This window comes from Polyodon spathula, chromosome 42, assembly GCF_017654505.1.
Source record: "Polyodon spathula isolate WHYD16114869_AA chromosome 42, ASM1765450v1, whole genome shotgun sequence".
In the NCBI taxonomy this organism is placed as follows: Eukaryota; Metazoa; Chordata; class Actinopteri; order Acipenseriformes; family Polyodontidae; genus Polyodon; species Polyodon spathula.
Genome location: NC_054575.1, coordinates 257,841 through 269,483, shown reverse-complemented (window position 1 = coordinate 269,483; position 11,643 = coordinate 257,841). Strand labels below are relative to the sequence as shown.

Here is an 11,643-nt window from a genome sequence, read left to right as displayed (position 1 = left end):
AAACCTCGTGCAAAGTTTTACAAGACGTAGAAAAAAAGGGTTATCTGCAACATCAATCTGATAAGGAAAATTCTGCAAACAAAAAAAATAACTGTCCTGCAGCCATCTTTGGTCCATGGTAACCTATGTATTCCAACGTGGCTTTAGGTAAGGCACGTGGGTGGGCTAATTAGTGTGTAAGTGGGCATTGATTTAACAAGCATTTCCTTGATTCTTGTGGGTAAATGAGACTTTCCCGTTAAAATAGTGCGACCGTTTTTTGGGCATTTTCACAAGCTTTCCTTGCCCACGCATTGCCAATGCACGTGAGACAAACCACTCATGTTAACTGGCCAGATGAGATTGTTTATGACTTTAATACAGACTACGGGTTATGTAGGTATTAAAAACACAGTCCTAAATCTAAGAGGATTGGCATTTGTATTCTTATCTATCCATATAGCTACAACAAAGCAACCTAACATCCCATTAGACGAAGTGTGTTACTCATTTGTGGCAGTTTATTTTTAGAATAGTCTACTTTTAAAGTATATTAGAAAATGGATTGTCGATTTCTTTTAACCGGAACATGTTTGGCATTTAAATTCCTTTTTAACGCATTTTTTTTTTTCACAATTCAACCAATTCATGTGACTTTAACTGATGAGCAACATATTGGCTTTTCTAAAACCGTAAACATTCCCCATTTTGCAGAAGATCTACAGTTTGCCTTGTTCATAGTGATTTGTGCAGTAGTCAATCACAGCATATCATTTTCTGATGTTACACGGGTCACGTTTTGATACGCGTACCACTTTCTGACCCTATACCAGTGCCTCTTTTACATGTTGTGATGAAGCCCCTCTAGTCCGGATCGCCCGGGGCTCTATCACCACTTTTATGTGCGAGCGCCAAAAGAATCTCAAGAATTTTAGCTCGGTTTGCAGACTTTTATTATTTCCAGACATGTACAAATCAAAATAAACAAACAAAACCCTAACTCCCTTGCCAACAGTTATTTTCTTTTAAATAAAACCTAAACCTAAGGCAGGGAAGGCTAATTCCTTTTACCCTGAAAAAACCAAAACATATTTTCAGATAGTAACTTTCTTTTAATAGCTTTCTTATAATGCCTTCCTTTTGTTTTCAAACCCCATGGATCCTCTCTCTCTCTCTCTCTCCACACTCCTCTTTTCCTTTACACAACCTCACTAAACAAACATGTATTCTGACTTTTATATCACGTGGTAGTAGCTTAACCAGCTTCACCTGTGTTCAATGTTTTGGAAACTGGTGTCCATTTTGACTCTTGACCTCAACATGAGGGCTCCAAAATGGCCACCATCAACCACTTATCACAGTCATAAAACCACTAAGCTGTGGTTTCAAAGGTACCCTACATCCCATCATAATGTTTAACTTTTTTTTTTTTTTTAAACAAGTAGATAAAAGCAAACAGTTCAGAAACCATGCAGGTATTCCGGGTCTCACCCGTCCCCAGCCCATGTGTGGATTGACTCGCCCTGTGTGAGGTGCGAACCGAGATCGTTACAATATAAATACAGAAAAAAAAACGCATTAATACAATGTATTCTTAATTTATAGCACGGTTCTTTCTCTAATTAACGACCAGAATATTAGCTAAAAAAGATGAGGGGTTAACGAGCTATTAATTATCTTATTACCCCTCGGCCTGAATATAAACGTCTGCGGCTGTCGGAGTCAAGGGAGAGACGTAAGTCTGTAGAAGAGAGCAGACAGTTGCTATACGTGCTGGCTGAAAACCAGCACGATAGTTCTTTATTATTTGTTTGGCCAACGTGCCTTTTTGTTTGTGTCTTTTGTTTTGTTCCAGCTGTTTGTTTTGTTGTCTATTTAATAAAACACTGAGTGCCGTTGCGTTTCAGTTTTGTCCCGCCATTCACTTGTTTCTGATCTGATGTCACCCCTGCAGCCACACTGTTCACACCTCTTGAATTACATTTCGCCCTAGTTTAGTGGAAAGTGAAAAAAGTCAATTATAAATCTGAGTAAATACTTTAAGATGTTTTATCGTGTAGTGTGTAGTGCATTGTGATGTTGAATAATTAACACTTGATACAACTTCAATTCTAATGAAAATGCACAACCTCTACCATTTTAGTGCACCAAAGTTTCTCAGTTGGATCGATTATATATATTTATGTATTTATTTATTTTTAATTAGAAGTGAATACGCAACCAAGAATTAATCATGGGGAATTCACAAAGTATTCAACAAAGGAACAGGTAAGTGTTGCTTTATTAATTTTTTTTTTGTACATTCAGGGTTCAATTTAGCATAAAACTGAATCAATTTCTACAAAATAAACATTGGCAATCACCAAATCAAATGCCAATATCTATAGTTATATACCCAGTGGCACACACATATATATATATATATATATATATATATATATATATATATATATATATACACTCACATGTATACTATGTTGTTTATTTCACAGTGTTTTTTCACAACATCGCTCACCTTCAAGCAGTTTGTTGGGTTTATTTTTAAGCCCATTTCTGTATCGGGTTTATACACTCTTTCAATGCAATAAATAAATAAATAAATAAAACAAGCTTAACAATAAATGCCTTGTATTAATGATGAAGTATTAAGTGTATTTGTTTTTGAATTGGTTTTATTTGTGATTATCTGGCTGTTTTAGTTGTAGCTCTTCTGGCTCTGACAGTGGTTGCTGTATTGGCAGAGATGTGAAGATGACTCCTGGATGAGTGGGGATGGGGAGGTTTTGAGGGATTTGAATGGAAGACTGGGGATGACAGCACAACAAAGGGCATCTGGATCTGGAGCAAACCTTTCTTTGTGAAATCGAATGAAAGGGAAAGAGTAAACGCAACAACTTATATTGGCTTCTTCTTCTTCTTCTTCTTCGTCTTATTTCTTTAATGTTGCTTCACCTAAAACATTATGAATATGACTACAGGATGTTAAGATGTCTGATCCCAGATTAAAGATAGAACCGCTGTTGTTTATGAAATGTAATTATTCTCTTACCCATGTGCCAGGTGCGTTATTTGGGCTCGTAATCTGTGCTGTTTTTTGTTTAAACTTATTCAGAAAATGAATGCACGTACAGTTTTGTCGATAATTTTATCATAACCATAGTAGACACCACATACTATCCTTTTTCTGCTTTGTTATCCGCTGGTAAATTCACAGCAGTGTAGTAAGGCAGAAAAGTTAATGAACCAGCCCCTTAGCAAAGGTTATTACAGTACAAACATGGAAAATAACGCGTTTACTGTGCATGAGTTTCATGAAGGAAATGTAATGCATATATATTCATGTTTAAGATTGCAGTGTTCTTGGTCGACACCGAAGGCTCTGCTGATGCTAAGCAGAATAAAGAAGTCGGTTTGAAACTTTCAGCTCTAAGCGCTGCTTTTAGTTCTTACCTGGTAAACACATGACATTTAACATTATTTTTTCTTTTTAAAGATCAAGTTTCTAATGATGCTAAAGTTCATTGGTGCTGGTTAGGAAGTGTACATTTGTATTTTTATGTCTAAAGTATGGTGGAGGGATCAGCTCTGTGAAGATGTGATAGCTCCAGAAAGACTCGAGTTAGAAATTTCTGGAAATGCTATATAATATGTTGCCATTACTTTGTCAGGCTCTCATGATCTTATATAAAAGTCACACACATTATGTTAAACTTTTTCAAAATTACCATATTAATGAAGAAAATGCATCAATCACTCCTTGCAGATATTTCAATACTGCACTTCAAGACATCTCTGTTTTCAGAGTTGCACTTGCATCATTTACACTGAAGGGTGAAATTATCTCCACCCCTTCACTGGCTTCTTATCTGTCATTAACCAACCAGCTGCTTCCCCCTTTGACTGGCATGCTTTTAGCCAATAACATGATTAGATCCAGAAGACACTGCTCAGATAAAATAACCCAGGAAGTCCAAGTGCAAACAGATCACCCAAGATAAAGGGTTAGAAACTGAGAATTTTTCCTTTTATCTAAAGTAGAATCAGCAATGTTTTTAAAATGACAATTCTTGTGTGGTATAGCATGCATGTCTTTCAAAACTGCACAGTTGAAACCTATTTAACTAATGGACCTGCAAAACAGCTGAGATTTCTGAAATGAATTTGTTAGCTGCAATTACAGTGAATGTTGTTTTTAATGCTCAGGCAGACAGGGTTCTACTATAGTCTTGTGGTGGCTGGGTTTTATTGTGCATTTGTTTTGTACTTTACAGATCTTTAACATATTCTCCCGAATAAACAGCACTGATCTGGAAGATCTTGAGGTACAGTATGGTATTTCTAAACTATTTCGGTGTAAATATATTGTTTGTTTCCTGAAAACAGTATTCATCAACTGGTTGGCTTGTACAGCTATTCCAAGGCAAAAACGTCTTATTGTCCTTCATGGCTCTCAAATAAAATCCATAAAACACAAAACACACCAGTTCACTTTGTTTGCAGATGTTTTGTTTTATGGTTGAAAATGGAGAGACAGATTTGAAACCCTTTCAGGTGCACCGTTTTATTTTCACTAAACATTTAGACAGTCAGCAGGCTAATTCATTCGCCTCTCATTCTTCACCTGGGCTCCAATCTGGATTTAACAGTCAACATGTGTTTTATTTTTAAAAGCGTCTTCTTTTTCTGATTCGTGACTGCTATCTGCCTCCTTTTGGATTCGAAGGAGGAGTGACACATCTTAAAGTACTAACATTAATATTTGCAGTGTTTTATAAATGTGATGTTGAATCTATATATATCTATCTGGTTTCACAGACCCTGATTAGCAGTAATCTTGAACTAACTTATCAAAAACAACATTAGAGAGACCAGGACATTCATATTGAAGTTTGCAGGTTTAAAGAAAGCACACTCGTTTTATGTTTAACCAAACTTTATTTCTAAATACAATATGTTTGCAGGAATTGGAAAAAAGAAACAAGAATTAAGTAATGATTAATTTTACTAGAAAACACCCTTACAAGCATCAGCTGCTCATTAAATCTCATGCATACCAAGGCTGAGCAAGTACATTGTTAATCTATTAGGAAAACAGGAGAGAGAGAAACAAAAAACACTGCATTCAACCTTCATTTTATACAGAAAGCATTTTCCTCTGTATAAAAGTATGTTCTAAAGTTTACCAATCACACAATCACGAATTGCCAAATGCACAACCTGTCTAGTATTGCTGATAAAACAGATTTACTCTTGAAAAGTGATTTTACAGACAGACTTTGAGATAAATTGAAGTCTGTTTTGAGGAATAGATTTGCATATATATCCAAGAGTGCATTCAAAGACATGAACCAAAAAACATATTTAACCTTTTTTCTTCCATTACAATAGATGTATTTATTGCTGTTAGAAAGGTATAGGAGGCATCTTTGTGCCACTTCAAAAGAGGCTCCATTCATTTCAATGACATTAGCATTGTTTAACTGCAGGTTTGACGGCTTATGTCTTAACATTGAACAACTTACTCACACTTTTCTTTGCCATTTCTTTTGTTATGCTTCTCCATTCTTTTGGGACATCAGCAGGCTTTGCATTATACTCCACTGCAAATTCTTCATTAAATCTAGTCAGCACGTACTTCCAGTAGTCAGAGGCTTCAATACTGGGATCTGGGGGAATGTTCCAGTCAGGGTAGAATCTCCGATAGTCTTTATAGGGATGCCACTCCCCCTTTGTGTCACTATTCCTGAATTTGGTTTCGCTGAATACATTAGAGGTGCACACATTCTCGGTTAGTTTCTCGTTACTTACATGTCTGTACCTACCCAGCCCTTGTGGTCGATGCACTGATGCGTGGTGCTCTTTGTGGTCCTGGCCTCCTGCCTCACAGGGGACCTTGCAGAACGGACACTGCTTTCCACAACCAAACATCCTCTTGAACAGCTCGTCCTGCGGCTTGAATGGCAGATTGATAAGTTTCTTCTCAACATCACAACCTTGAGAAAATTCAGCCCTTAGAGCAACGGCCAGATCTTTCACATGATCCTGGAGATATTGAGCAAACTCCTTATTGTTTGAATTCTTTAGAAACAGCACTGCTCCTAACTCCTCCTCCCTGGAGATCACAAGGTCCTTATCCAGGTTGCTGCAGATCCTCTGGATAAACCATGAGGTGGTTTGGTGTCAGCTGTTTCTTTCCGGGCATTTCCAATAGCTGCTTCAATTTTTGTTGTTATTGTTTCAAGACGTTGGACTTGTAAATCCCCTATTTTGGCATCTTTTGAAAATGTCTGAACAATATGATTCGATATCCAATTCTTTACAAATTTACCATAGTTTCTATGGTACAACACATAGATTTGAAAATTATCTTCATCTAGAATGTGCTTTAAAAGTGAGAACTGGAAAAATGACCGGGAACTGTATTCCAAAGACTGTCCACCAGTCAACATTTCATCTACAACGTCAACAAAGCCCTTGGGATAGACATACTCCCTCACTGCAGGCTTGAGGCAGCGCTCAGTGAATTCTTCAGCTGTTTTTCTGCATTGATCCTTCTCATGGTAAAGATCAATGAAGTTTGAACAGTACTGAGGTCTACATTTTTCCAGAGCTTTCTTGGGGTCATTTTTTTCATTGAAGTGCTCATGCATCTTCTGAAATTCCCTGGCAGCGTAGCCACAGATATGGAGCTTTAGATAGAGTTCAAATTGGCTGTTGGTCTTCAGAGTCTCTACATTTTCTAGCTTTTTGTCAATTATTTGCAGTAACTCTCTTATGTAGTTATCATGATAATCTGCTTTATCTGATGTTTGCTGCGATACAAACTGCTGACATATTTGTATTTCATTTGCCATCTCAGTTGCTTTGTTTTCCGGTTCTTTTCTTTCAGGTTTCCCTGACAACATCGTCAACCTATTCCTCCACATAGACCAAAGACCTGGCTTCTCATTTACTTTCTGGCTGTGGAAGTGCTTCTCTGTTGCAATAAAGCGTGTTTGTTCACAATCGGTCAACTTTTTCACCTCACTTAATTCCTTCTGAACTTGACTGCCGTGCCTTTCTAAATTTATCCTCAATTTATTCAGTATGTCTGATACAATATCTCGTGTCTCTAAACATTGAAAATTCAGTTCAGAGACTGTCTGATTCCACATTGTTTCAAATTCTTTCTCCAGCTGCGCTTCAGATAAAGGGCTTTTTCTTTTCTTACACTCATCAAGTAGGCACAGTACTTTCCGTTCAATTGTGGCTCTATATTTTTCACGAATAGCGTTAATTTTTTTCTTCTCTTTGTGTATAGCAATGTTGGTCTCGCAGTTGTTTTTCACAGAGTTTTCAATTTCTATCCTAAGACTTTTAATGCTGTTCACAAAGCCTTCTCTGTGCTTTTCCACTAGATGAACATTTCCATTCTTTTTCTTGTAATAATTAGCCAGTTTCTCCTGAATTTTGTTGTCTTGCTTTGCCAATTCGGAAGATGCCTCAGCTGTTAAACTGCCCATAAAGTCGTCGTAGTTTGAGCTGCAAAGGCTAGAAATCCTTGTCTCAGCATTTGCTAGCCAGGTATACATGTCCTTCCGGAAGTCCCATTCTCAGTTATTAAACTCAACACAGAGATTACTGTAAGCCTCAGCCACTAGACTATTTCTGAAGCTGAAGATGAATTTCTCATATTTAACTGCTTTCCACAAACTTCCCACCCATTCCAAGAACTCTGTAATTTGTGCAGGAGGCTTTTGGTCACTGCAGCTTTTTAAGAGCTCAATCAAGCTCTTCTTGAACTCATACACAGTCTCACTGTAGCCGGTGTTCACTGGTGCCATTGGAGGGTTACCATGCCACAGGTCCGGGATGTACCAGTTATTGTTCTCTGCATCATACTCCATTATATCAGTGAATTTTCTGTTGGGTCCCTTCTCCATTCTGGAAGCTGCCTGTGTCATCTCATTCAGCTGTTCTAAAAGCATTTTCCTCTCCCGCATGTTTTTGTCATGAGCAGACACGTCCCCCACATTCTGGTGCACAAACTGACAGTTTGGTTTCTTTCCCACTTCCTTCATTCTAAGAAAGGCATGCAGCATGATCTGTAGGGTATCTTTCATCTCTGTGGAGTTCTCCATTGCAATGTTTATTATGGTGACATCACTCAATCCAACGACCAGTGTTGCAAGCTCATTGTCATGTTCATAGCTGTCTTCTAGTTGTGCCAACTCTGGAGATTTGAGACCTTCAGTGTCAATTACCAAGATAAAATCACAGTTTAGCTCTTCAAGATCCTCTTTGACTCTGATTAACAGCATGAAGGCTCCTCTCGTGCATCTACCACTGCTAACTGCAAACTGAACCCCAAACATTGTGTTGAGGAGGGCAGACTTCCCAGTGCATTGGACTCCCAACACTGTTACAACCAGCACCCTGCTCTTATGTTGGACTTTCTCATGGAGCTTTGTTAGAACATTGGTCACCCACCTTACAGGGATATTTGATGCATCTCCATCCACCAGCTCAAGGGGGAAGCCATCCAACAACAGATCTGCCCCCAAACTGGGAAGATGTTCAAACTGCTTACAATATTTCTTATAGTCAGTATGGTAGCATGCAGCTTCATAAAGCTGCCCCATTTCACGCATGAAATGCTCAATTCCTAAAGAGCTGTTAGATATTTGTCGATCCAGGGATGCAATTATGTCTTTGTTCTCTGACAACTTGCAACTCTTTTCTTTGTATTCTTCACGAAGACCAGAAAGCTTTTTTCATGCCTTAACATCCAAGTTCATTCTCATCCACTTTAGAAAATAGGATCGTTCTTGTTTGCTTTCAGTGGATATGGCAGAGATGAAACACTGCATTGCTTCAGACAAATCATAACTCATTTGTTGTTATCTCAGTTTCTGTATTTCTTTTTGGAGTTTATTCTTATACTTTTCAATAGGCTGGTCTCCTGCCTTCTGTAGTCTGCACTCCTCCTTTTCTATTTTAGCCAGCTCCTTCCAAAGCTTCCCTTGCAATGGCAACTGATCCTCTTTATATCGCACCACATCGTTGATGCTAGATGTGATTTCTGCAGCATTTCTCTTAGCGTTCTGACATTCAGTGCAGTCTTCATCTACAGAGATCCCCAATTCATGTGCTACAGTAGACATGTCTTCAATAGTCATTTTTTGTTGACAGTTTTCCATGATTTTATTCATAGTTAAGCGCAGTTTTGACACGAAGTCTGCATCATTGATTTGCTGTTTCTTCAATAGGATCCGATTTCTACTTAATTTTAAATTGGATGCTAAGTCTTTCAGAGAGTTTATGTGTTTCTCTGTATTCTTTGGAAAATGTGCAACCAAAAACAATTGGGCTTTAATATTTCCTGCAGAGGACAAGAGATTGTACTCGCTCTCTGCAATACTGTCTAAAAATATGAAGACTGCCAAGGATGTTTGACATAAAGTGGAAAACTGTTTCTGAAAGGAAAGGAGATTTCCACGAAGGTTGGCAACAGCTACAGGTTCTGAAAAGATGTCCAAGTTGTTCTTTCCACAAGGAAGGTACCAACCTATTTCCACTAGACCGTTTGCAATTCCATATTACGATGGATAAAGACATCATGGTACTGCTGGGGGTTGCCGAGAACCTGATTCAGAATCTGAGACTTTGATAAACTGCAGTCACCCAGCCTGACAAAAGAGATCATTGGCATGGCAGTGCTGACTATACTGTCTTCTACAAACCCTTTCGAGTCGGCTAATGAACGGGGTCTAAACTTCTTCACAATGTCTCGCGTGGCCCACAGCATTAATGTACACTGGCTGGTGCTGCAGTCGGGGAGCAAGAGAGGTACAGCAAACTGGCACATCGACATTTTTAACATCATTTCCTGCTGCAGGAAGCTATCTGAGCACAGAAAGAGTGCTGTTACGAGATCAAGTGGATTGATTTTATTACTCTCTTGATAATCATTACTATCAATAAGTTCAAGAACACTATCAGGGTCTTGCAATTTCGAGTCTGTATCTGTCTCAGCAGCACTGCACCTGGTACTCCGAGCTGTCACATTTACCATCATTAGTCTTTTCAGAAAGCACCAGGGAAGTTTCTTTAGTGACTGAATCGGTTCATCAGTAATACTCTCTGATCCGATCTCAAGAACAGTACTCAATGTAATCCTGCCTGGGAAGCAGTTCTCCAGGCCCAGCTTGCACAGCTTCTAGAGATATTTCTGAAAGGGAAGCAGTAACAGGTATCTACTTAGCTTAAGTATTTAAGATGGCTCCCGATGCACCCACATGGACCTCTCAGAACTACAGTTCCCATCATCCTCCTACTCACATATGTAACAGATGGATTTACCAATGAGCAGGAGGATGATGGGAAATGTAGTTCTGAGAGGTCCATGCAGGTACATGTGAAGCCATCTTGAGGCAGGGAATGCAATTTAAAAGTTTAAAAAAGTGGTCAAAATATAAAACACACACCTTACGTAAACAGTTGTAGCAACACATGGGAACACGTAACACAATCAAATAAAAAGGTCCTCATGTACCCTTTAAATTCAACTGCAAAGCAATACCCCTCTAGCACTACTGCATGAGAGTTTATGTCTGTCCTTGAGAATCACAATCTTTAAAAGGAGATCAAAACACATCTAGGTGTAATTGTCTCTTTCTTCTGATTAAATGGAGCCCCCTGGGTTTAAGTGCAGCATGTAACCATTCTATACGGAGTCAGTATGTTGTAGGATATACGGATTTGCAAACCCTGTTGAAGTCAGTCAGTTCCACTGTTATATAATAGTGTATGAAATACAAGACAGTGGTCTACTTGAGCTGGAATGAGACAAAAAGGAAGTAGAGATAACCTATGAGGCTAATACCCTGCATTGCAGAGAACTGATCCTTACTTGTACAGGCAGATGTTGAAACAGGCGTGCTCTGGGTCCCATTCTCCAGCACTGTGGTGACTGTGAAGCTGTACTCTCTCCCAGGTCTCAGCTCAGACATGACAGTAGAATTGGAGGGTGCAGTGATGGAAAGAATGTTGTCCTCTACAAAGCTTGAAGAGGTAACTTTAAAACTGTGAGGGATCTCGTCCATACTGGCAGGACTGCCCCAGCTCAGAGAGACAGAGTTGCTTCCCACTGAGTCTATCTTTATCTCTCCTGGAGTAGAAGGTTCTGGAAGAGAAAAGAGAACTGATATAACGTCACAGTAGACTGAGAGACTAATATTCAGAAGAGTTGTAAATAAATATTTCTTACTTGTACAGAGAGATCTTGAAGCAGGCATGCTCTGAATCCCTTGAGCAGTAGAGGTGACAGGCGACGTGTCTGCTGGACCCTGAGGTTTGTCCTGGTCTTGAGGGTTTGGGATGATGGGTGTAGCGTCCAGAGAACTCTGAGCTCGGCACTCCTCTGGTGTCCTCAGCAAAGTGAGTGATTTGGCTGACCTGCGTTTTCTTCATTTCTACCTGAAGTTCAGCCTCTTGAGCCCTCTCACCTGGCACGCTCTTCTCTGAGGAGATATCCGAGGTTCCTGCAGGAACATATTACACAGTGACTGAATTACAGGCATACCTTGCATCTGAAGCAAGCGCAAAATCTAGTGCACTGCTTGCAGTAACAACCTAGGGCAGGGTTTTTGAGTGAGGGCAGTTAAGAAATCAGAGGACTGAATG

The 11,643-nt window shown here is 39.1% G+C and overlaps 1 protein-coding gene across 1 annotated transcript in view; it reads right to left on the bottom strand.

The window, feature by feature from the left end:
* Positions 1-5,398: 5,398 nt before the first annotated feature.
* Positions 5,399-11,643, bottom strand: part of LOC121305179 (interferon-induced very large GTPase 1-like) — a 21,247-nt gene continuing 15,002 nt past the window's right edge. The window contains exons 2-5 of the mRNA XM_041236722.1: positions 11,466-11,501; positions 10,871-11,143; positions 7,680-8,206; positions 5,399-6,159 (exon numbers count right to left, since the gene is read on the bottom strand). Of these exons, the coding sequence (XP_041092656.1) occupies positions 5,476-6,159; positions 7,680-8,206; positions 10,871-11,143; positions 11,466-11,501 (1,520 nt within the window). The 3' untranslated portion in view covers positions 5,399-5,475. The remainder of the gene's footprint in view (positions 6,160-7,679; positions 8,207-10,870; positions 11,144-11,465; positions 11,502-11,643) is intronic.